At 39.4% G+C, this 22,368-nt stretch overlaps 1 protein-coding gene across 1 annotated transcript in view; it reads left to right on the top strand.

Annotated features, from left to right (window-relative positions):
- The window catches only part of LOC108872478 (sickle tail protein homolog), a 68,445-nt gene that overhangs the window by 27,916 nt on the left and 18,161 nt on the right, over positions 1–22,368 (top strand). The window contains exons 5-11 of the mRNA XM_018660158.2: positions 8,940–9,225; positions 14,726–15,002; positions 16,646–16,954; positions 20,213–20,317; positions 20,485–20,522; positions 20,627–20,796; positions 22,063–22,238. Coding sequence (XP_018515674.2) covers positions 8,940–9,225; positions 14,726–15,002; positions 16,646–16,954; positions 20,213–20,317; positions 20,485–20,522; positions 20,627–20,796; positions 22,063–22,238 — 1,361 coding nt within the window. The remainder of the gene's footprint in view (positions 1–8,939; positions 9,226–14,725; positions 15,003–16,645; positions 16,955–20,212; positions 20,318–20,484; positions 20,523–20,626; positions 20,797–22,062; positions 22,239–22,368) is intronic.

The raw sequence follows: 22,368 nt of genomic DNA, 5'->3' as shown, positions 1-22,368 counted from the left end.
TCAGACTCCAGGCAGTTTATGTGTTATGACATGTCGGCTCTCGGTAGGTTTAGTGATCTATGCCCTTTTGAAATAAAAGAGATGGATTCAAATGGTGTCACCTCTCATCTACACAACTCCAGGTTATTAATTGTGTTTATGCTGAGGTAAGTCGCAAACATAGCATTTGATAATGCTACAGGTTACATGGGAGAAATGGATCAATATGTAACTACAAAAAAAAACAAACAAAAAAAAAACACACAGTCTGGTTAGCTCTGTGTGTGGAGCTGCCAATAATGAGTGCCTACTGAATTGTGTCTGTGTGGTAAACCTTCATTTTGTGAAAGTGATTGTTAACATCTCTTGTCAGACTGATTTAAATCATCATTTTGTTGATTTCACAATCTGCTGCAGGTCTTTTTTTAAAAAAGCTGATTGAATTTAGCCCACAAAGCTAAAGAAGTTAGAACTCATCATTGTAAAATATCCACTCTTTCGGTAACTGTTATCCAACTAAGGAATTACAGTGGAACTAGGGCTAGGCGATAAAACGATAACGATATTTATCACGATACAACTTTTCCTGACAGACAGACAACAGGAAAAACCAATGATAATGAGAATAGCGCTGTGCAGAACCAATCACATGGCTAGAATAGAGTTACAGCCACATCAAGTTAGGTCAATGCACACAGCACAGAAAGCAGGAGTAAGCTCACGTGCTAATGTTTTGGGTACTGCAGCCGTGCACACCAGATTCTGAGTGAGATAAAAGAAAATGACGACAGAAAATGTTTATAAAACTAGAGCGACAGCATCACTGAAGGAGACACCCCAACAGACACAGCCCCGAATGACAGAGGATTGACAGGCACACAGAGAGCCAGTAGAGACAGACACAGCTGATAAAATCTCTGGGATTTTGGATTTGTCTTAGTAGAAAATACAAAACACAAATACAAATCTGATTCAGTGTTAGCTAGTTCATTGTACCATTTTCTCTCTTTGGCTTTCTCACTCTATCCCTCTCGGCTCAACCAGGTATAAATTTATGATATTTCAGTAGCTGCAATAGTTTTCCCATGGCAGGCCGCCGCTATAGAGTGTATAAAGCAGAGATACTGCAGACAGTTGGCGTAGTGGTCATAGCTCAGTTTTCTCAGCCACTTTTAACTCGTCATAACATCAGTAGTTTCAGCTTTAGCTGAGCACATTCTCGTGACAGGCATGCAGCTCTCAGCAGGCAGGTAGAACTCACCTGACACCTGAGGCCTGTGCTATGAAGCAGGATTTGCGGTTAGCGAGGTAACTTCAGGTTTAATTCTGGGTTTTCAGTCTTATGACGGTGGTTCACTTCTAACTTCTAACTAACTTATACTGAATGGCTAACATGCTCTGGGGCAGGTTAACTTCAGCAGATCGTTTCAGAACCTCTCAACAGCCCAACTACTGACCAGTCATATCACTGGAAAACTAGCGTCATCGTTTCTGCAGGATCCCGACAGGAACAGAGTTTACAGTAAAGTGACAAATGATAAAGATCAATACATATTTTATAGCTCTGTGGAATCTTTCCATTATGTCCACAATAAAGCCTCCAACAAAGAGAGAGAGAGTTCATCACACTAAATGCTCACATTCTTATTATTATAACTTCATTTTGATAGAACAAAGATGCTTTTATCCACACACTGTTGCATATTTCTCACGATTATAAATGAACATTTCAATCAGATCGACCTCAGACATTAACTCTCTCCTCTCTGCTTTGGCAGCAGAAACAGTCTGATTATACTGTCACTTTTTTTTTATTTGTGTCATGTATTCAGGGTAACTCAAAATAAATCACCATCAGACAAAAGAGCAAAAACATTCACTCAGTAACTAAAAATCATTGGTGTACTTATTTACAATAAATCCTCAGCCTGAGTTTAATAAATGGAAATTATTTCTAGTGTTTCTGTTCTATTCATGTGATCATATTGTTCACATTTTACCTTTTTAAATGTAATTTTTGGACGTTGCTAGTACCGAAATGACATGCAGCTATCAGCGTTACTTCTCATATCATATTAGGTACTTTATTCACACTGCTGCTTTTAACTAACAACTCCGCCTCTTTCACATGAGCGCGCTTTGGAAATCCTGGTTGACTTAACAAGTTGACAACCAGCACTGTAAGACTGTATTAGCTGCGTATTTAACTCTACTGTTAGTTTTGTGGTTTTCAAGACCAGATCTGGTTGTTCTGTTGCTCCTGTTGTGCTAAACTGTGAGGCAGCAAAAAAACATCAACCAAAAAAAAAAAAAAAACTTGTCCACTGACATTCTTTGAGTTAAATCAGGGTCTTCCCAACTGATGCATCAAATAGTCAACACTGAGGGGGGGTAGCCCTAAAATTGACTTTATGGTACCTTCACATCTCACTTAGGAGTAAAAAGGAACCTTGAAGTTGGACAGAAATAGTGATTTGATTTCTATTGTGATGTGTTAATTCTAAACCAATATGAAAAACCCCATATTGTGATATGATTTTTTTGCCCAGCCCTAATTAGAGCCAGTAACAATGCCTGTGTGCAGAATTGAGTTGCAGTCCAGTAAAAAGATGGCAGAATTTGTGCTGCATGGAAAAAAAACCCTCTTATTATTTGACTGAATAATGTGATTATGTTTATCATCTATTTGTAGGTAAACAAGCTTAAAGTGCCATCAGTGGTGATCCAGAATATCCAGTTCTGTGTAACTCTGGTAGGAGGGCAGTCTGTGCTGCAAGTGAAGTGCACAGGAGGAATATTTAGGATGAAGTTGTTGAATTTTCATTATTATGTTCTTGCTATAAGGGCAATGTAGATTTTTCATCTGTGATGATGACATACCATTTTATATCATCATCATGTCATAAACTATGACTGAGTCACTTGAAAAGCAGGGCCTTCGCTGTTGGCACTGAGGCAAAGCCTTTTTATCATTATTATTATTATTGTTTAGTGATAGACCAATATGGATTTTTCAGGGCCGATACTGATCCCAATCATTAGTCAAGGAGGCCGATAACCGATATCTGGAGCCGATATTCATTTGCAGTAAAAGTGAAAATATTGGTGTCCAAATTTTGAATAATACAAACTCCAACACTTAACTTTGTTTAAATGCCTTAAAGCATATGTTTATTAGACATCAAGAGACATCTTTGTTTTAAAATTCTAACAAAAAGTACAGGGAGCTCCCAGGATGTCTTATAAAGTTAAATGAAAACTTAAACAAATAAATAGCTCCCTGAAGTTTTCAACAGTAAATTAAGTTTTCCAAAATTTCAATATAACTGAAATGTTATTTTATCTTTCATTCATCTTTAACTTCAAACAAAAACAAAATGTGCAGGGAGTTCCCAGGGTCAGCAGCATCTCTTATAAAGTTAACTGAAATTTTAAATAAATAAATGAACCGCTTCCTGAAGTTTTATAAAGTAAATAAAATAAAATAAAATTTGCAAATGTAAGTCTCAAATCAATTAGTAGTCCCAGTTTAGCAGCACCAGATTGTGGTGCAAAAAGCGGAGTTGTTCAGCGTGCTCTCCAGTGAGACAGCTTCTCTTACTCTCATAAACTGCAGAGACTTCACTGAAGACGTGCTCACTTGGGACTGATGAGAGTGGTACACAAAGAAACTTTCTTGGTGTTTGGCAAGTAGCTTGAAGCGCCCTTCATTCTGTTTCCACCACTGGAGTAGGTCCCCTTTCCGCCTGTCGATCACTAGCTCCTTGAGGTACAGATGTAGCTCATCCTCAACGCAGCTACTGGCCAGCAGGTCACCTGTGTTGGGTGCCAGCAGAGAACTGAACATCTCATGACCACCGCTGCAGAAATAACTTAAAATTCATGTAAAAGTTTGTGGTTGCAGAAGCTAATCTGTGTGAGTAAATAAATGCAGCGTGTTTGTTATAACGTGGTTGATAAAAGTAAACATTAATTTGTGCAGTAAGCTATTGATTTAGTTCGGTAAAGTCCGAGACCTCGATAAAGCATTGATGTCAGCTCAGAGTCATCTGGGACTAGAAAATCATCTCTGTTGCTAGGTCGTTACTAAGGGTCTGATTATTTGCTGTAGTGGTAAACTCGGTTCCATTACACATAGGAGTCCACTGATGTGACTGACTGTATTCCACCAAAACCTTTTAATTTTGAGAGCAAATTGCTCCTCAACATGAACAGATTTTGATTATACATTTTACTTTGTTGGTTAAGATCATTAGCTTGCTGCAATATTTTCTCTTTTAGAGTCACTTTACTCTTTGCACATCACATAGCTGTGGGCTTCTTACACTACAAGAGCCAACAGCAGGATGTTCTTTTAGGATATTATACAAGACTTGAATCGACTTGTGTCCTGCAGTAGAGAATATATTTTTGTTCTATACTTATTTGATTATTAACAATTGGGGTATGGATAGGTGTTAACCCTGATATTCCTTCATTGCATTGTACTACCCCTCCTTAATTATGTTAATTGTTACTGGATTAGTAACTAATTTCAAACTTTCTAAGAAGAGCAGATTTGAGCAAGGGCATTTGGACATAGAGGCTTCAATATTCAACTAAATTGAAGTGGTGTTATCACCAACCCAATCTGATACATGCACTTAATTGATATTTTTTGAGGTTTGGGAAATCCAGACCTCCTGCATCGTCTGAGAGCTGCAGAGTGGGCATTTTTAAAAGAGGTCTTGGTTGGTGTTTTGTTTAATATTAAATTAATCAATAATAGTATGGAATAATAATGGAGGCAAAATGCCAATATCAAATGAATGATTAAGCATGCTTAAAAAAGGTTTGACTAATAAGTCACTGAACTCTTGTAAAATTTGCTAGTGAACCCATCAGGGCCTGGTGCTTTACAATTCTGAAGTGACCAGATGGCTGCCTGTACATGTTTAGAGAATGGAGCATTGAGATGGAATCTCTCATCTGCGTTCAATTTAGGAAAAAGCCTATTTTTAATCATACCAATCAACCATATCTATGGCTGGAATTTATTGTGCTTTAGTCATGAGATGTACAAGAAATGCAAATGCTGCCACACAGGTGCACTGCATGGTATAGTTAAGCAATTAACATCCAATAATGCTCTATGGCATCTGTAAAAATGCTGTTCAGACCAACTTGATTTTAATATATATCAAGTGACTTTGAAAGGGGGTTCATTGTTGGGGCACAGATGGTTGGAACTTCAGTCAGCTCAGTTTCAGTTCAGACTACTCAACTGGCTTGTGTTTCAATATGAACAGTGACTAAAGTGACATCTGCATTTATCTCTGTAGGAAAGACTTCAGTAAGTAGGGTCACAAATTGTAATTGAAAGCACTGATGACCATGATTCTCATGCATTAGTGCAATATGGAAGGAAAAATACAGGATGCTGACGGCAAGAAAAGTTAACAATTACATAAGCCCCTCATTAAAAGGATAAATGTGACAAGTTGAGAGTTTTGTGGTGGTCTAAAGATAGGAGATATCATCCTTCATGATATTGTGGACCAGTTGGCAGGAGTATGTGTGGTGCACACCAAGAGAAAGATGGATGCTTTACCCCTACAGTGAGGGGATCTCGTGGCTTTGTTATGCTGTGAGGGGCATTTTGCTGGCCTGGTTTGGGTCCACTTGTCCCCTTAGAGGGAAGGGTCACTGCAAATCAGCTGATCACCTTTATCCTATGATGAAACATTTCTACCATGATGGGAGTGGTCTCCTCCAGGATGACAGTGCCCCCATCCATAGGGCACGATGGGTCTGCTCTGCAATCTCTGTGTTTATAAGTCATAAACATTCATGATGTAAATGAGCCAGTAAATAAAAAGGCTAAAAACATGGAGGTGTATTGAGGTTTAAGTTCACCACTCAGACATTCACCATCCTCATCCTCAATAGGTTTTCAACTGTTTTCAGCAGATTAGTTTTTCAGAGCACGATAAAGTCTGACTGATGTTCACAGATGTCATTGGTACTTCAGTATTAGATATTGAAGTCTGACAGTGAACAAAGGAAACTGATGATCTGGAGTCAGGAACTGTCTCTAAGTGCAGTATATAATATTTTGTGACATAAATCAATACAGATAATTTTGTTTTATTTTATTACATAAACCAATACAGAAATGTATGTTCATGCTTCATGTTTAATGAATATAATTAGTTTGATGCCAAACTAACAGCATCAAATTTTTGCATTCGTAAATCTGATTCAAAATATATACATGTATAAAGACTGCTTTAAATGTAAAAGCTTCAATCTCAATGGTATTCTACTCCATTCATCAGCAAACCTAATAACAAATAGTTTAGACCGTAATTCCATTAACCTTTCTTTATTTTCACCTTTTAATTTAGCTTTATCACAACTGTTTTTTTTATGATTTCCAAATTTACTACAGTGACTTTCTGTGACCTCATTATTATCGTCCCTTTTATCTTTGTGCAGTATTCTTCTTTTTTCATCTAACTAGACTTAAATTTAGAGTAGACTTCCCATCTCTGTTGGCAGAATTTGGAGATATGCAAGACAAATTCCACAACATCAGTGGCAAACTAGTAATCAGTCCTAGGTGAAACAGGAGTGATCTGGAATTTAGTTTCCTCCACATATTCACCAGGTCATGTTTACTGACAAGAGACTTCACTGAACTTAATGAGTTGCCCACTTAAGTCTCAAACTTAATTTTTGCTTGTGTGGATCCTGAAGAGGAATCTTTCTTTTGAGATATGAAACTTATAACTCATGATTCGGTGGTATATGAATTAAATTGATTGAAATTAATTGACTTCTGCTGTAGTTTGAATTTTAACTGAGATATGGACTAATTGATTAGAGCTGCAGTGTGGACTTCATATTGTACACTTAATGTATAATACACTGGTGAACATGACCTTCAAAGTGACTGGCACCCTTGCTCCTAATCAAACCACTCCAGTGAACAGAGTGGCACCGACTGATTCTGATTCACTAAACCTAGCAACCACTGTCTGGCTAAGCGGTCTTATGATGCTGGTTATCAACTCGTTAAGTCAACCCAGGATTTCCTGAGCGCATTGATGTGAAAGAGGGGGAGCTGTTAATTAAACCATGAGTAAAGTACCTAATATGATATGAGAAGTTACATAAGTTACAAAAGTTATTGTCTTATGAGCTCAATCTGACTGAAATGTTCATTTATAATTGCGGGAAATATACAACAGCATTTGATGAATAAAAATATTTGCTTTACAGAATGGTTAGACAATTATTTCATATAGTTTAAAACCTAAGGAGAAGTATCAGCAATGTTGGTCTAGATAGCATTGGAATGTGATGTAATTTAGGGCCAGAGATCTGGTGCAGAGAAAGATAAACAAGGAATGGAAGACCCTGATTAGGTCTGTGGATCTGAGAGAGCTCAGTTGGCATAGTTCCTTTTCAGGTTACTGTCTTGATAAAGTAACAGTTAAATGTTTTAATGCAAAGACAAAGTTTATTGTGTAGAACAAAGATTTGTGTGTTCATTCCTAAGGTCCAAATGAACCAGGGTCCATTAGAGTTTGTTCTTCTGAGCCGGCCATTTGACCTTTGACCCTGGTTTGGGAGGACAAATTCTGCATCTGCTTTTATCACTGGAGGCTGGATAGCAGATGAGGGTTCATGTCATAATTCTCAGTGACCATACTTTTACCTCAGTTCTGGGCACATGTTCATTTTTTTTCTCTATTAACTTTGTTGATAGTCTGATAGGTGGCAGGCTAACATCAGGCTGATGCCAGCTGTTGCTACAATATATACATATGCATATAATAATATACATATTCATACATAAACACACACACATACATAAAATAATAATAATAATAATAGAACTGCAATGGTTGTCTACACAACTACACAACTCTGTTGTCTCTAGATGTACAATATGTTGTAATGTAAATCTGCTATAATTTAACAAAACCTACTTAGTTCTTTAACTAGTGATATGCAAAAGTCATTTTAAATTAATTCTAATAAAAACAGAAAGACTGGGTTGCAGTCCAGAAAGAGAAAGTGGTAGAGGGACAATCTAAGAGCTTTTCAAGATAAAGAGGTGGAATATCCTTGATTTGCCTAGTCACTTGATTTGACTGAGTCTGACTGAGCTGCACTCTACTCGCACTGAAGGCAGAGAGACCCCACAACAAGCTATTGCTGAGACTGTAATCAAAGTGGAGCTGAGGTTGATGAAACACATCCGCACATAACTACTCTTACTCTTCAGATGTGTCAGGTTCAGGTGAAGTCCTCATGATAGGGTGTCAGCAGTGGAACAGTTAAGACTTGCCTCTTCAAGCGCTTCATCTTGATGGGAGTGAGTGCTACAGGATGGTAGTCATTGAGGGCTGACACTGGTGACTTCTTCAGCACTGGTATAAACGTGGCCTTGAAGCATGTGGGGGAAACAGCAGAGCAGTTAACCTGCCCCAGAGCAGGTTCAGCATAAGTTACCATGGAGATTTACCGCAACAAGAAGTGAACCACCGCTGTAAGACTGAAAACCTAGAGTTAAACCTGTTGTTACCTCGCTAAATGCAAATCCTGTTTTGTAGTACAGGCCTCAGGTCTCCCTGCACAATGTTTGTTTTCAACTGTTGGTTTTCTCTCAGGGCAATTCAGCCTTTGTTATTCCTTTGCATCTCATTCACCTGAATGTCACATGAAAAGACACCTTAACCATGCTGTAGAATTGGCACATCATAAAGCAGATGTGTTTTCCAGCAGTGATGTGTCACAGTTTTGAAGACACAAACCTGATGTGTCTTGCTGACAGGGGATCAAATCAGAAGACATTTGTATGTAGCATTCTAGAAGACAAGGATTTGGAGAACTTTTTGAATAAACACCAACCCAAATACAACATTCCCTCAGAATGGGGTTTCAGAGCCGTTTTTGTTTTGTTTTTTCAGATCTCCAAGGAGGTACTGTATGGCAGTCACAGTCCAGTCCACACCCTGTCGTCATCCAGCCATGTTACCCTGCATGGCCTGCAGGGCTCCATGTCTCCCCCAATGGTACGCTCCATGCCCTCTTCTCCCTCCAGGATGGTGATGGTGTATGGTCGGGGGAACACACAGGGAGACACAGGGGTGGTGGATCCAGACAACACCACATTACCTCTGGAATGCCTGTCAGGATTTTGCCGATCTAGTGCCAGCAGCAGTGTCATATTGGAGAGGAGAGATGTCAAGCCTGGTGAGATACCTGCAGCATCCTCAAGTGATTGTTGATCAATGTTTGATTGATTAATACAAGCTTACAAAATGCAATGTGAATGTTTTTTTTTCCAAGACAAAGTGAAATAATTATCATATGCTATTTTTTGGAGCATAAATCAATTCAAGCCATTTTTTCATTTATATAGCCTAAAATTACATGTTTGCCTCTGAGCACTTTACACATTTTATTCTGAGACTCTCAACAGAGGACAGAGGAAGGATTCCTCAAACAAGTTGTATGAAATAAGCTGTTAAGTTACAGAGCTTCAGGAATAAAAAAGCATTTGGAGCAAAGACTGTGGATCAACTCCCATGTCCGAGTGTACAGTCATAAATTTGAATATTACCAGAATTCCTAATTGGAGCTCCTATACCTGCTTCACCCATCCTTATGTAAAAAATTACCAAAGAAAGTCCAAAAACTATGTGCGTGTGTGACAAACAGACCTAAGACAGACCTAAGACATGTCGTCCAATTGGGGACAAAAGCTGTCAGGCAAATAGTGGTCAGTAAGCCTCCAGGAAATGAATGCAACTCTATGTTAAGTGTGTGTGTGTATGTACAATGCTTGATTAACATTTTGCACCAGTTTGGGCAGAGCAGCTCATACCTTTATCATTATTTGTTATTTGTACATGGATTTTTGGATGTGATTCTCTCACAGCGGGAGACAGGACAACTGGAAATACCTGTGTTGGTGTTCAGTGCCTATATATTAGCTCCTGTTTGTAGAGGTTCCTTGGACCACTATCTGCTTTCGATTGTGTTTGATTGTTACCAATACGAGAGTTAAAAAGCAAACCTGAAGTCTTGGTGTCTTTTTGAGAGGTTGAAGCCTCTTCCATAAAGTAAGTTTAACAAACTCTGATTCTAACTTTGACTTATGAGTTTAATTAACCTAAGAAGCTGGAACAGCTGGTATCACCTCTGAATTAAAGGACCTGTGTGTAGGATGTTCGTCATAATGTTATGGCTGATCTGTGTATTTAATGGAGATGGTATAATAAACAATTTGAGATCATTTTTAGGACCCTACAAGCGCCACAACCAAATTTCAGTCCAAATATCACTGATTTATTGGTTAACACAGGTAAAATTGGTGTTGGGGTGAGCACAGCCAAAATAACAAACAAAACAATCTATTAAAGGGTCCGCTACCTTACTGGACAAAAGAAAGAAAACAAAAATAAATACAGGGATCTTACCTAACTCCCTGACATAAACATGAGAAAATGGGTTTACAGCAAAAAAAAAGGGCTTCTCAACTGTGGAGCCCCTGTGGTTGTAGCCGCTCTCAGGTCCCCTCCGCTGTCAGACCTGGAAACGCTGCACAGATTTGTTTTTTTACATTCCCTTTTCACTGTACCATACACCTGTAGCAAAGATAGGTGACTTATTTGCTCTATCCAAAACAGTGATAATGTCTAAATGCTTATGGTAGTCGTTAAAATAACTGCAGTTATTATAATATATATAACTAACTGTAAATATAAATCTCACAAATGTTACAGAGGGTTACACTTGTAGATAGGCTGTTTGTTGTCTTTAACCCTCGTGTTGTCCTCTGGGTCAAAGTGACCTGGTGGCCGACAATGTGCCTTTGTGTGTGTGTGTGTGTGTGTGTAGTAGGATTTGTTGTTGTGCATGACATTCGTGATTCTGAAGCGGTTATCTTTTGTTTTAGAATAATAGCAAGAAGAAAAAAGTATACGGAATATGAAGGGCAATATGAAGGGCAACGCGAGAGTTAAGTTAGTTACGCCAATGGTGGCTAGCGTTAGCTCATTTTATGCTAGTTTTATGATAGGGTTCGCACTTTCTGTGGGTAAGGTAAGCTTACTGTTCATATGTAACAGTGTGCTGAACGGTTATGTAAGGACTTTAGGAAGGGCAAAGGTCTGCATTTACCTTGGATGATATATACTGAAGCTGTGTTCATATAACATCATTCAAAGACTGCTGGTTTATGCATTAAGATCTTAACATTTTTTTTATCTGTTGTAGATGCATCATTCGATAATTCTTTTCAGTGGAAAGCTTGCCATTGAACGCTGCACAATGTGTTGTAAACTTTACCATTTCCCTCTTTGAATTGTCCACGACTGCAGAAAGACAGTAGAACGGATCAAGCTGACAGCATGCCCTCTCATGCTAGGTGAAGTTGCTTGTTCCACTGATGATGGAGGAAGACTGCCACACTAACAGAGAACAGAGAACTGATACTGGAGCCATTCAAGTTTGTGTTTGACAACACTGAAAACGTGAAAGTTCTGTGAGGAAATGGAGGAAAAAATTCAAAAGTTAAGCAGTATACATAAACCTGTGCCAATAGTGCAGTACAATCTAAAAGTTAAATTGAAGTAGCTACAAAGTACAGTACATGTAGGAGGTGGGAACATCTACTGTAATAGCATACAATAGAACAGTAAATATATATATATAACGTGCTAAATAATATACATAAGATGTCTCATGACATAATTAAGAGTTTTTACTAACTTTTCCTGTCCTCCATATGTGCTGACATTGCTTGTATGGTTAAAACATTTAATTCGCCTTAATTTTTTCCTCTGAAGATCTTCAGGTTTACAGTACAAGTAGACACATCAGCTTCTTGTGTCATATTAAACACTCATAGTTGTCAGTATGTATTAAAGTCGACTGATTGCAGTAAAATGTTGTTGTATTATTCATAGGGAAATTCAGAATGAAAATATGTGAGAGCAATAGCACATGTAAATGGTTAATAGTAAAAATTTTTAATCAATACAAGTTGCCACAGTGGCATAGATAGATAGATAGATAGATACCCACGTTATGTGCCAGATAGACAGAATATGCAAAATTAACATATGTACCACAGTTAAGGAATGAATAGTTTTCAAATTACAATGTTGACCAATGTTTACCAATTAAATAAATGGAAGCCAACGACTCAATACATACATACAAGTCAACGACTTCACAATTTTATTTTGCATGTATTTCCGGGCCTTACAGCAGAGGGGACCTGAGATCGGAGGCTACAACGAGAGGGGCTCCACAGTGGAGGCCTGCAGGCAGAAATGAAATGGTCTCACAGGTGCGCCCCCCAGGAAGTTATTGGGTGGACTCCCTCCCATGTTTGCTGGTCTTTGGAGGCCACTGTATGTTGTATGGACCTCTGTGAGTCTGGTCAGTCTCATCTTCTTTCTGTCTGCAGGCTGAGATTTTGCCCATGTCCAACCTGCCCTGGTCCTCTCACAAAGCCCAGTCACTACATGTCTATACGCAGCATTGTTTTCATTTTCCCAGGCTATGTCGGCCAGTCTGAGATCTTCTGCTGGAAAATCTCTGGCTATTTTGGACCAGTTGTTCCCCATCTGGGTCATGAGTAGGCGTTGCAGTTCAGTGATTGTGGGTCTGAACTGTTGGCAAAAAATCAGGAGCTGTGTCACATACTGTGCTCCCCCGTTTTGAACTAGGGAGAGGTGAGAAGCGGCTTCCTTCATATTGTTGAATGTCCATGGGCTGCAGATTAACTGGGAGGTCCCATCCCCTGCTGGCACCTCGATCATAGGTGCCAAAAAAACGGTTGCCTCTGGTTCTTGGAGCAGAAGCTGGTGCCCTGTGGTGTTCTGCTGCCTCGTGGAGGGGGAGTGTAGGGTGTGCAGTATTTGGTGCTGTACGGTGGAGGTCTCATCCAGTAGTCATTGTTTGGGCTGAGGTGGTATTATAGCTGGCACTGCGGTGGCTGCTGGGGCCATAGCAGCTGCCCCCATGTCAGGGTCATTCCCATCCTCCAGGTCCGGAGCACTGGCTGCCATGGCCTTTTGTCTTCTGGGTGGAGCCGGGTCCAGATCAGGGTCTAGTTTGAGCCTAAAACTGCCTGTACATGGGAAACCACACTCTGCAACCCATACCTTAAGTTGGCCAACGCTTAGTCTACCATACCTGGTGATCATAAATCGAATATTAGGAGAAGTCCACTGAGGTGAATTATCAGTATCATTTGATTGTTTATTCTTGCTATTATTGGAGCCCATTACTGAAAATGAATTTGATTCATAATATTAGAACTTTAGTACTATTATTATTTTATATATATTTTTTTGAATTTAGTTGCTACTTCTGAGGTGGTTGTAGGGACCTTAGATTTCATCAACCAATTTTTCAACTGTAATTTTTACTCTTTTACACTCTTTTTTTTTGTGTGGTGTTAAAAATTACCAAGTGAGAAATGCATTAAATTTCTATAGTGTTGTCTCTGGTCCTAGACCCGAAGCTTCCCTGATTCTAGAAATTGATCGAGATCGAGAATCATTGTTATCTCAGAATTCACTTTCCAGAAAGACATGGTTGTTTGCCCAAAAAGGGATTCGCTGGATCACTGTGGTGAGCAGGCCCTGGTCCTCAGGCGCCAGGCCCCCAGGTCTCTACCCTCTTTTGCGGGGAGGTTGAGGTTAGAGTCCCAGACTCTAGTTGTGCACAATCTTCACCTGCAGCGCTGAGTCCCCAGTGCAGTCTCACACGAGTGATCCCACTTCTGATGCCAGGTTGTTATGGGAATCTTGTCTATTGAATAAAGCACAGAGTCAACGGCTGTAAATTTAATTCATACAGCTAAGCAAGCTGTGTAATCTCCTGTGGGTGATTACCCCTTATCACTTCCTGTCCTCGACAGGGCAATGAGCCCTGCCAGTTTAGCCTTGATGGTGCACAGAGAGTGAGGCCCCCATGATATGATTGTTTGTTCACAGATCTGGGGTCTCCACTATCCGTCCACCCGCTGATGTGTAGAAGAACTGAGCATATTATATATATATGCTCAGTTCTTTGATTTCATTAGGCGCAATTGAAGTACAATACAAGTGCTAAAGATTATCAATAAATCACAATTATCACGACTCGTATGAGAATGTCCATTACAGACATTATTAGGTTTATGTGACAAACTCATTTATTCATCATTTAGCACACAAAAAAAATCCTTAATGGGTGATCTCTGATATGATCTTATGTGATCTTTGATTTGATCTGATATGTTTTCACTAAATCTGCTTCCTGGAACAGATCCCAGGTCCAGGTTTCAGTCCTGCATGGTTCTTATGTTTCTTTTCTAGAAACAGCTCCTACCCATCTCCACTCCCTGCTGAACTATTCAGCCATTTAACCAATTATCTCTGGATTGAAAACAGTTCATAATAGAATTTAAGCAACAGTGCAGCAGACTTCTCCGTACAGGGTGTACCCCTGCTCTTGCCCAGTGACAGCTGGGATAGGCCCCAGCCCCCCCGCGACCCTTAACGGATAAGCTGCATAAGTAATGGATGGATGGATGGATGCAGCTGACTTTTCAAATAAAACCTACATGATCTAACGTGATCTAACTGCCGACTTCTCCTAACTAAATCCATGTTTAGAAATGTTTGCTCTGATCTGTTTCTTTGCTTAGCTCCAAGTCTGATGTGTGTGTGTGTGTGTGTGTGTGTGTTAGATGAGGACATTGGCAGCAGTAAGAGCATGGCCCTGGTGGTACATGGTGAAGGAGGACCACATTACCCAGATTCCTACTGCTCCTCCCTGCAGGATGGAGGAGGAGGTCCCCTCAGCATCACCTCCTCCCAGTGCAGTGCTCCTCCCTCTCTCACTGCAGACATGGTGGATGCTGGGGTCCCAGGGATCCCAGGGGGACTGCAGCAGTACCGGGCCTCCATTAAACCCCTGATGGGCTACGGAGACAGCATGGACCATGTGACCCACTCCATCCACAGGTGCGCACACTGATCACTCGATCCAGATTCGTACGCAGTGTCTTCATTTGGAAACAGTGGCACAAACATGAAAACATAACCCAATCCAGCTGACTTGTGAGACATCTGAGTACTGTTTGAAGGTGATTTTTTTTCAGTCAGTTCTGCTTAATTTGAGCATGATCTAACAGCAGAGCACAGAAAGTGAGGGGTTGACTAAGGTCACGAGCAATACCTTAATGTCAACAAGAACATATTTTATTAATAATTAATATATCAGACAAAACTCTTCCAGCAGGTTTGAGTTCTAATCCTTAGGATTTCAGTCCTGTTTAGTGTAACACTACAGCAAACAGTGATTGTGCAGCTACTTTGTCAGAAATACAACACATTCAAGAAATACAGCATGGTGTATGAGTTTACAGTGCAGCCACACAAACTCACATTTTTTGCCTCTGTTACTCTCTTATATCTCCAATGACACCATCAACTTAATTGTTTTGAAGACAAATTTATAATGATCACTGTCAGCAGTTAGTGGCAAATACCACGTTTCCTGTGACTGCTTCACAATAAAGGCCAGTCTTTACATGTAAAGCAGCAGCAGTAGGAAATGTTCTCTATTAGCAGTAAATTAATACAGTTCTGATATGGCTGTTGGGGAGTAACCAGTAATGACAATGACAAGTCATGACAATCTTAAAGATTATAACTTGAAATAATTGTGTACATTTATAGTGATATTTTCCTTCATTCATTTTGACAACTGATTTTCATAAAACAATAACACATTATGACCACATAACCATGACAAATGTAGTACTACAAATGTATTAAAAAAACTGCTACTCGTAATAGGTGTGAAGTGTATACGTAGCATAACAGAGGACTATTAATTAGTCAAATAGTTTTAGCCCTTATTTACTGAAGGACCACACTGAGATTTATCAGGTGAAATGAAGGAAAGCAATGCTATAAGTTGTGGGTTTTGGATCAGGTACATATTTGAAGGTATTTCCTTTTGATTGTGGGAAAATTATAAAAGTATACAGATAGCTTCTACAACTGATTTAATACTGCTGACTGACCACTGCAGCAAAGAAAAATATTTCTGAAATCAGTCAGTGACAGTGGTAAAGCAACTATAGGAAGGAATGAGTGACAGTAGTAAATAGTCAGCAACAGCACCAAAGAATGATCATCAGCAAAAGATTCAGTAACAGTAAAGAATCAGAGACCGTAGTAAAGTATATTGCCGCAGAAAGATATAAAGATAGAAGAGTAGCTATTATTTTTTAAATCATTCTCCAGTTTATTCCTGATACAATAAAACAATTATTCATCTGGTTTTATCAGCTGTAGCTGGTCTCATTTACACTAAATGAAAACATTGAAATAAGACATTGTTGTTCTGCTTATGGTTTGTTGTAAACAATTATAGGTAAATATCCCCTTTGGTAATGGCAATGCCTCTCTTTAATAAGAGAGGCAGACCTGATCAGTGATATCAGCTGATATAGTGATTGATTTGAATTTAGACATGCAGACATGTGAGTAGTAGTATTTTTCCCTGGTGTGGACCTCACTCTGGCCGTGAAGACATTGTTCTTTTAAGTAGGTGTACATGAATCCATCCATTGCTCCATCTTTTTTCCATCATCCAGGCAGAAGAGCTGGAAGTATGGACACAGCCAGCTACATCCTCTGGGAACCAAAACCCCACCCGCTTCCCCTTGCAGAGTCAGGATGAGTGATGGACAGATCACCGGAAGTGTGGGCCTTGTGTCTCCAGAGAGGATGTCACAGGTTCGCCAATCCCTGCAGCGGGACAGTAATGGAGCTACAGTGGAGATCACAAACAGAAGCAGAGGAAGAGGCTTGTCATCTTCCACCTCACCTGTTTTTATGAACAGCCCTCTCACACAACCTGAAAGATTGTTTCAGGGCTGTGTGACTGCCAGCAACACCCAGAGGTGAGCTAAGAGTCACTCTAGTTATCTTATTTCACTGTAAGCACTTTATGCTATGTTTGCTAAATTAAGAAAAAGTCAGCTGATTACTATTTTTGTTTGTTTGTTTGTTTGTTTTCTTCCTTGCATCTGTCACTGTGAAGTTTGAGGGACCCTGCCAGCTCATCAAGTTAGTTTACTACTTTAAGTTTAGAGTTCGGAGGTCTGAGAGTAGCAACTACAAAGTCCACATAAATCTTTGGTACTACCTTTAGTAGAAATACAGAAATAACGTATTTACAAGTGGGTCACTGTAATGTTTGGCTTTTTAAATAGAAAATCCACAAGGCTAATATAGGGTTGAGCCCTAAATATTATTTCAACTATCATATGGCTTTGTTTGATAGTTCTACATTTTATATAAAGAATCAATGATTGGAATTAACTGCAATGATCGATCCTCCAGTCCGCATGCTGAAGTATCCTTGGGCAAGATACTGAACCCTGCTTTGCCCCCAATGTGTCATCGGTGTGAGAATGTGTTAGAATGCACTTTGTATGTTTAAAAACAAGTGCTGTGTGTGAATGGCTGTGAATTGTAGTGTGAACCGCTTTGAGTGGTCGATAAGACTAGAAAAGTGCTATAAGTGCAGTCCATTTAGTAATTTGTACAGCAGGTCATGGTTCAGCAGAGAGCCTGAGTGGAAAGAGAGGACGGGGGAAGAACATCAGCGGACAGGGATTCATATAAGCTGCTGGGACATTCAGGGTTTCTACTCCCCAACCTTTGAGCTGAAGAAAGAAGTCCTTGAATTCATAGATATCAAATACGTAATGCATCTCTGTCAGGTCTTAGGTCTGTGCATTCATATGTATATTCAGAGGGGACTCTTCAGAGAGAGATTCACATAATACTCAGCTCTTGGATCAAGTGTATAAGAATATCCAATCAGTGACATGGAGTCCTCCACTAACCGTGCTTCAGACAGCAAACCCCACCTTTCAAATATTAACTAAATGAATGTGTTTTTTGAACTCTCAGGTCAAATGACAGACAGAAACTAGAATTACTGCCTTGTGGTTGTATGCCAACCAGTCTAATTGTTGTTAATTAGCATGTGAGATATCGCATTCACAATGCCAAAAACATGTTTTGTGAGGTCACAGTGATCTTGACCTTTGACCATCAAAATCTCATCCAAGTCCAAGTAAACATTTGTGCGAAATTTGAGGAAATTCCCCCAGGGCAATCTTGAGATATCTCATTCATTAGGCCAAAAATGTGTTTTGTGAGGTCACAGCGACATCTGCCTATGACCACTAAAATCTAATCAATTCAGCTATGAATCCAAATTAATGTTTGTGCCAAATTTGAAGTGATTCCTTCAAGACCTTCCTGAGATACCATGTTTACAAGCTGTATAAATGAAATCCTACTTACAGATGGACCTCAGACAGTGGAGACAAATTCATCATGGCCTTAACCAAAATTAATATGTCCCTACCAGATGTGGTGTAAACAAGGCCACTTATAATATAAATATGATATTTCATAAAGAAGCTATTAAAGCTAACAGTGTAAAACAAAAACAGAAGCTTAATAAAAGGTAAAACGTAAAGAAATGGCTTGCTCAAGAATGCAGGATGATCAGAAAAGACCTGAGAAAAATGTCAAATCAAATGAAAAGCACTGCCAACCAAACATGCATTTAACCTGTAATCTGTTGTACTTGGTACTCATTGTACGTCTCATGCTTGAAAAGTGCAGTGAGTCCATTTGCAAACGTAAGAATTAAACCTACAGAAAGACAACCATTGACTCTGTGCTTTACTGAACAGAAGATTTCCATAACAAGCCCATCCTTATGGATCAGGTACAATGAAATTGTAAATAGATATAAATGTACTTATCAGGGACAAAAAAACAAAATTTCAAGAAACTTTAAGAAAGCCATTAATCAAAATCAGTTCTGGGATATATGGAATAACTTCAACACAAAGCCCCCGCAGGCATTACCCATCCAAAATGGTGACAGAGAGCACATTTTTAATATCCGTACAGACATACAAATGAATCAAATTAATTCAGATCAATATATTATAAAGGAAAAACTCCATAGTTTGAGGGGATTTTCTTACTTCTGGTTTGCTTTAATATTTTTAAGGCCTCATATACAGTACCAGTCAAAGGTTTGGACACACCTTCTCATTCAGTGGTTTTTCTTTGTTTTTATTACTTTCTACAATCATAGATTAATACTGAAGACCTCAAAAATATGAAGGAACACATAACAAAAAATGTGAAACAAAGCAGAACATGTTTTATATTGTAGAGTCTTCAAAGTAGCCACCTTTTGCTTTGATGACAGCTTTGCACACTCTTGGCATTCTCTCAGCTTCATGAGATAGTCACCTGGAATAGTTTTCAATTAACAAGTGTGCCTTGTCAAGAGTCTGTCAATAGTTTGTGACATTTCTTGCTTTCTTAATGTGTTTTAGACCATCAGTTGTGTTGTGCAGAGCTAGGATTAATATACAGTTCTCTCTATTCGACTACTGTTCTAATCCACATTATGGTAAGTCCCACTCAACTAAGTAAAGAGAAACAACAGTCCATCTTTACTTAAAGACATGTAAGTCAATCAACCTGGAAATTTCAAGAACTTTGAATGTATCATCAAGTGTAGTCATGAAAACCATCAAATGCCATAATGAAACTGGCTCTCAACAAAGTGTTACATCTGCCATTTAAGAATAGCCCATTGTTTTTTTCAGCCATTCTTGGGTGCTTTTTAGCAGTGTGTTTTGGGTCATTATCCTGTTGGAGGACCCATGTACAACCGAGGCTGAGCTTTCTGACACTGGGCAGTATGTTTCTCTCCAGAATGCCTTGATAGTCTTGAGCCTTCATTGTGCCCTGCATGGATTCAAGGCCCCCTGTGCCAGACACAGCAAAGCAGCCCCAAAACATGGCTGAACCTCCCTCCATGTGAACATAAAGCTCACGTGACTTGCCAAAAAGCTCCTGTTTTGTTTCATCAGTCCACAGAACATTCTCCCAGAAACTTCGTAGCTTGTCAACATGTATTTTAGCAAATTCCTCTCAGGCTTTTTTCTGTTATTCCTCCAGTAATGAAGTTCTCCTGTATCACCCCCCTCCCCTCAAACATTATCATGTCTGATAAACTGCTTACAGTGCAGTTGAAGAGCTGAATACACGTGTTACAACACTACTTGACAGACAGATGTTATGTAATGGAAACATGTGTTTCTATTTTTTAGTGAGAGAATGAAAGCCATGGAGGAGCAGATAGCCAGCCTAGCAGGGTTGGTGCACCATGCTTTGTCCATGGGACCAGATGTTCAAGGAGTCAAGGACACTGTCAGGTCTGAACATCTGCCTTTATCCCCTTAAACCAATGTCAGCTTATAAAGTCTTTTATTCCACTGAAGGAAGAAATAATTCTGGTACTAACGTAAACTTAGTCATGTATACTGTATAAACCCTGACTAGAACAAGGATCATGAGGTTTGAGGTCTGTGTGTCTTCTCAGAGAGAATGCTGGATGCAAACTGCTCAACAACAGACCTGGTGAGATCACAATTACAACACATGTTGACATTACTATCATACATACGGCTACATATGCGCTTAACATAACAATAATGTTAAAATCACCTTTCTTTGATTTTCAGGGGTGTCACCTGAGCCTCAGAACCCTGCCACTTTGATTGACAGCTGCAGTCCTGCCCTTCTGGCTCTTCAGGCTCCTCCCTCTGACAGCAGGCTGCAGCAGGGCTTGGTATTAGCAAAGAGACGTGTGTGTGAGCTGCGACTGCAACTCGGCCAACTCAGACACCTACAGGTACCTGTTTCACTTATTCTTATCAGTGCAGCATAAATAACAGAAAAAAACATAATAATAATAATAACTGAAATGGATGCAACATGATCACACTATAGATGAAGGCTGATTAATGGATAATGTACAAAGAACAATATACAATGTATGTATGTGAATTACAGTGAATTACAGATTTGTGTAAGCCTTAAATCAACTGATTATTTTCTACAATAAAGAAAGCATGAAATGATAATGTCAAAACAGTGTGACACTGTGAAAGACGTTGATACAGTAATGATGAATTATCAGATGAGTCTGCAGTTCCCCTCAGCTTTATCAAGTTTTATAGTCAGTTTCAGCTCATTGTTTATCTGCCTGGACCACAACTTTACAGTTTTGGTTCACTCTCGCTGCTCTCATGGTATTGCTTTTGGCTGCAGTAGGTCTGTTTTCAGAGTAGAAGCTGTTAAAAGTCACTGTCCGCAACCTGCTCAGCAGCAAACACCAGACAGACACTGTTAGAGACTAGCTGATGAACATAGTGGAGCATGTAGAGGCAAATATTTCTCTCAGGAGTTGCTTGAGACCAAAAACAAACCAAGAACAAAGGTGGACACAAACACCACCCCAAATAATTGGTTATGTTGCTCTGTAACTGCTGGATGTGGAAATAATCCACTGTTTGATAACAAGTTTACCAACTAACAACTATCAACTAAAAACACCAGTCACTGCAGGTTTAAACCGAGTACAGCGTGAACTTAGACAACATGTGATGTTGTTCAAAACAAAAGGGAAGTGGATGCTTTAGTCCTAAGGCTTCAATCATGTGACACATTCTGAGTGCAACACTACATGTGGGTAGGGTTTAGTTATGAGACTGTTAGGACTGTTCACCTAACCCTAACCCACACTGTTAGATCAGGAGGAGGGGGATAAGGCTGAAATTAATAAATTGGACCTAAGCCACACTTCTTTGGAAATGTAAACAAACTTACTGCTCTGCTAGCTAGCCAGCAGCTAATAGTCAGGTGTGGCTCTATATGATGGCCAGGGGTTGGCTTGTTACCTCAAATCACACTTGACTGGATTTCTGTAATTCCCCTGAAATTCAAGATGAGTCAACAAAAATATTGTATGTGTTACAGGCAAAGAAAAAAGGAATTTGAAGAAAAAAATATTCTGAAATGATTTTTGTCTTATTTAGCATGTAAACAATACAAAAATGATCAACTCAAAGGCACAGGAGTAGGAGCTGTAAATGTATTTTTGTTCTATGTGTTTCAGCTGTCAAACCAAGAGAGTGTAAATGCGATGCTGCAGATGGCAAGTCAGGAGCTGTTGATGTTGATGTGTGATCGGCTGGCTCAGTCTGAGGAGGCAGCATACAGATGGAGAGCTGAGATAGAGGGGGAGAGGACCCGCTACCTGGCTACAGAGGACAGAATACTCATGCACCTCAGGTAAGTTTGAATTTCGTTGGAAACTGTCTATTAGAAGAATGACTCACTGAAAACGTAGTAGTAGCGCAGCCATTCTCTTACAAATAATAAGTTGGTTTCATTAGAAATAAAACACAGCCTTGCTCAAGTC

This window comes from Lates calcarifer, unplaced genomic scaffold, assembly GCF_001640805.2.
Source record: "Lates calcarifer isolate ASB-BC8 unplaced genomic scaffold, TLL_Latcal_v3 _unitig_494_quiver_830, whole genome shotgun sequence".
NCBI lineage: Eukaryota > Metazoa > Chordata > Actinopteri > Centropomidae > Lates > Lates calcarifer.
This window is presented reverse-complemented; position numbering and strand designations above follow the sequence as displayed.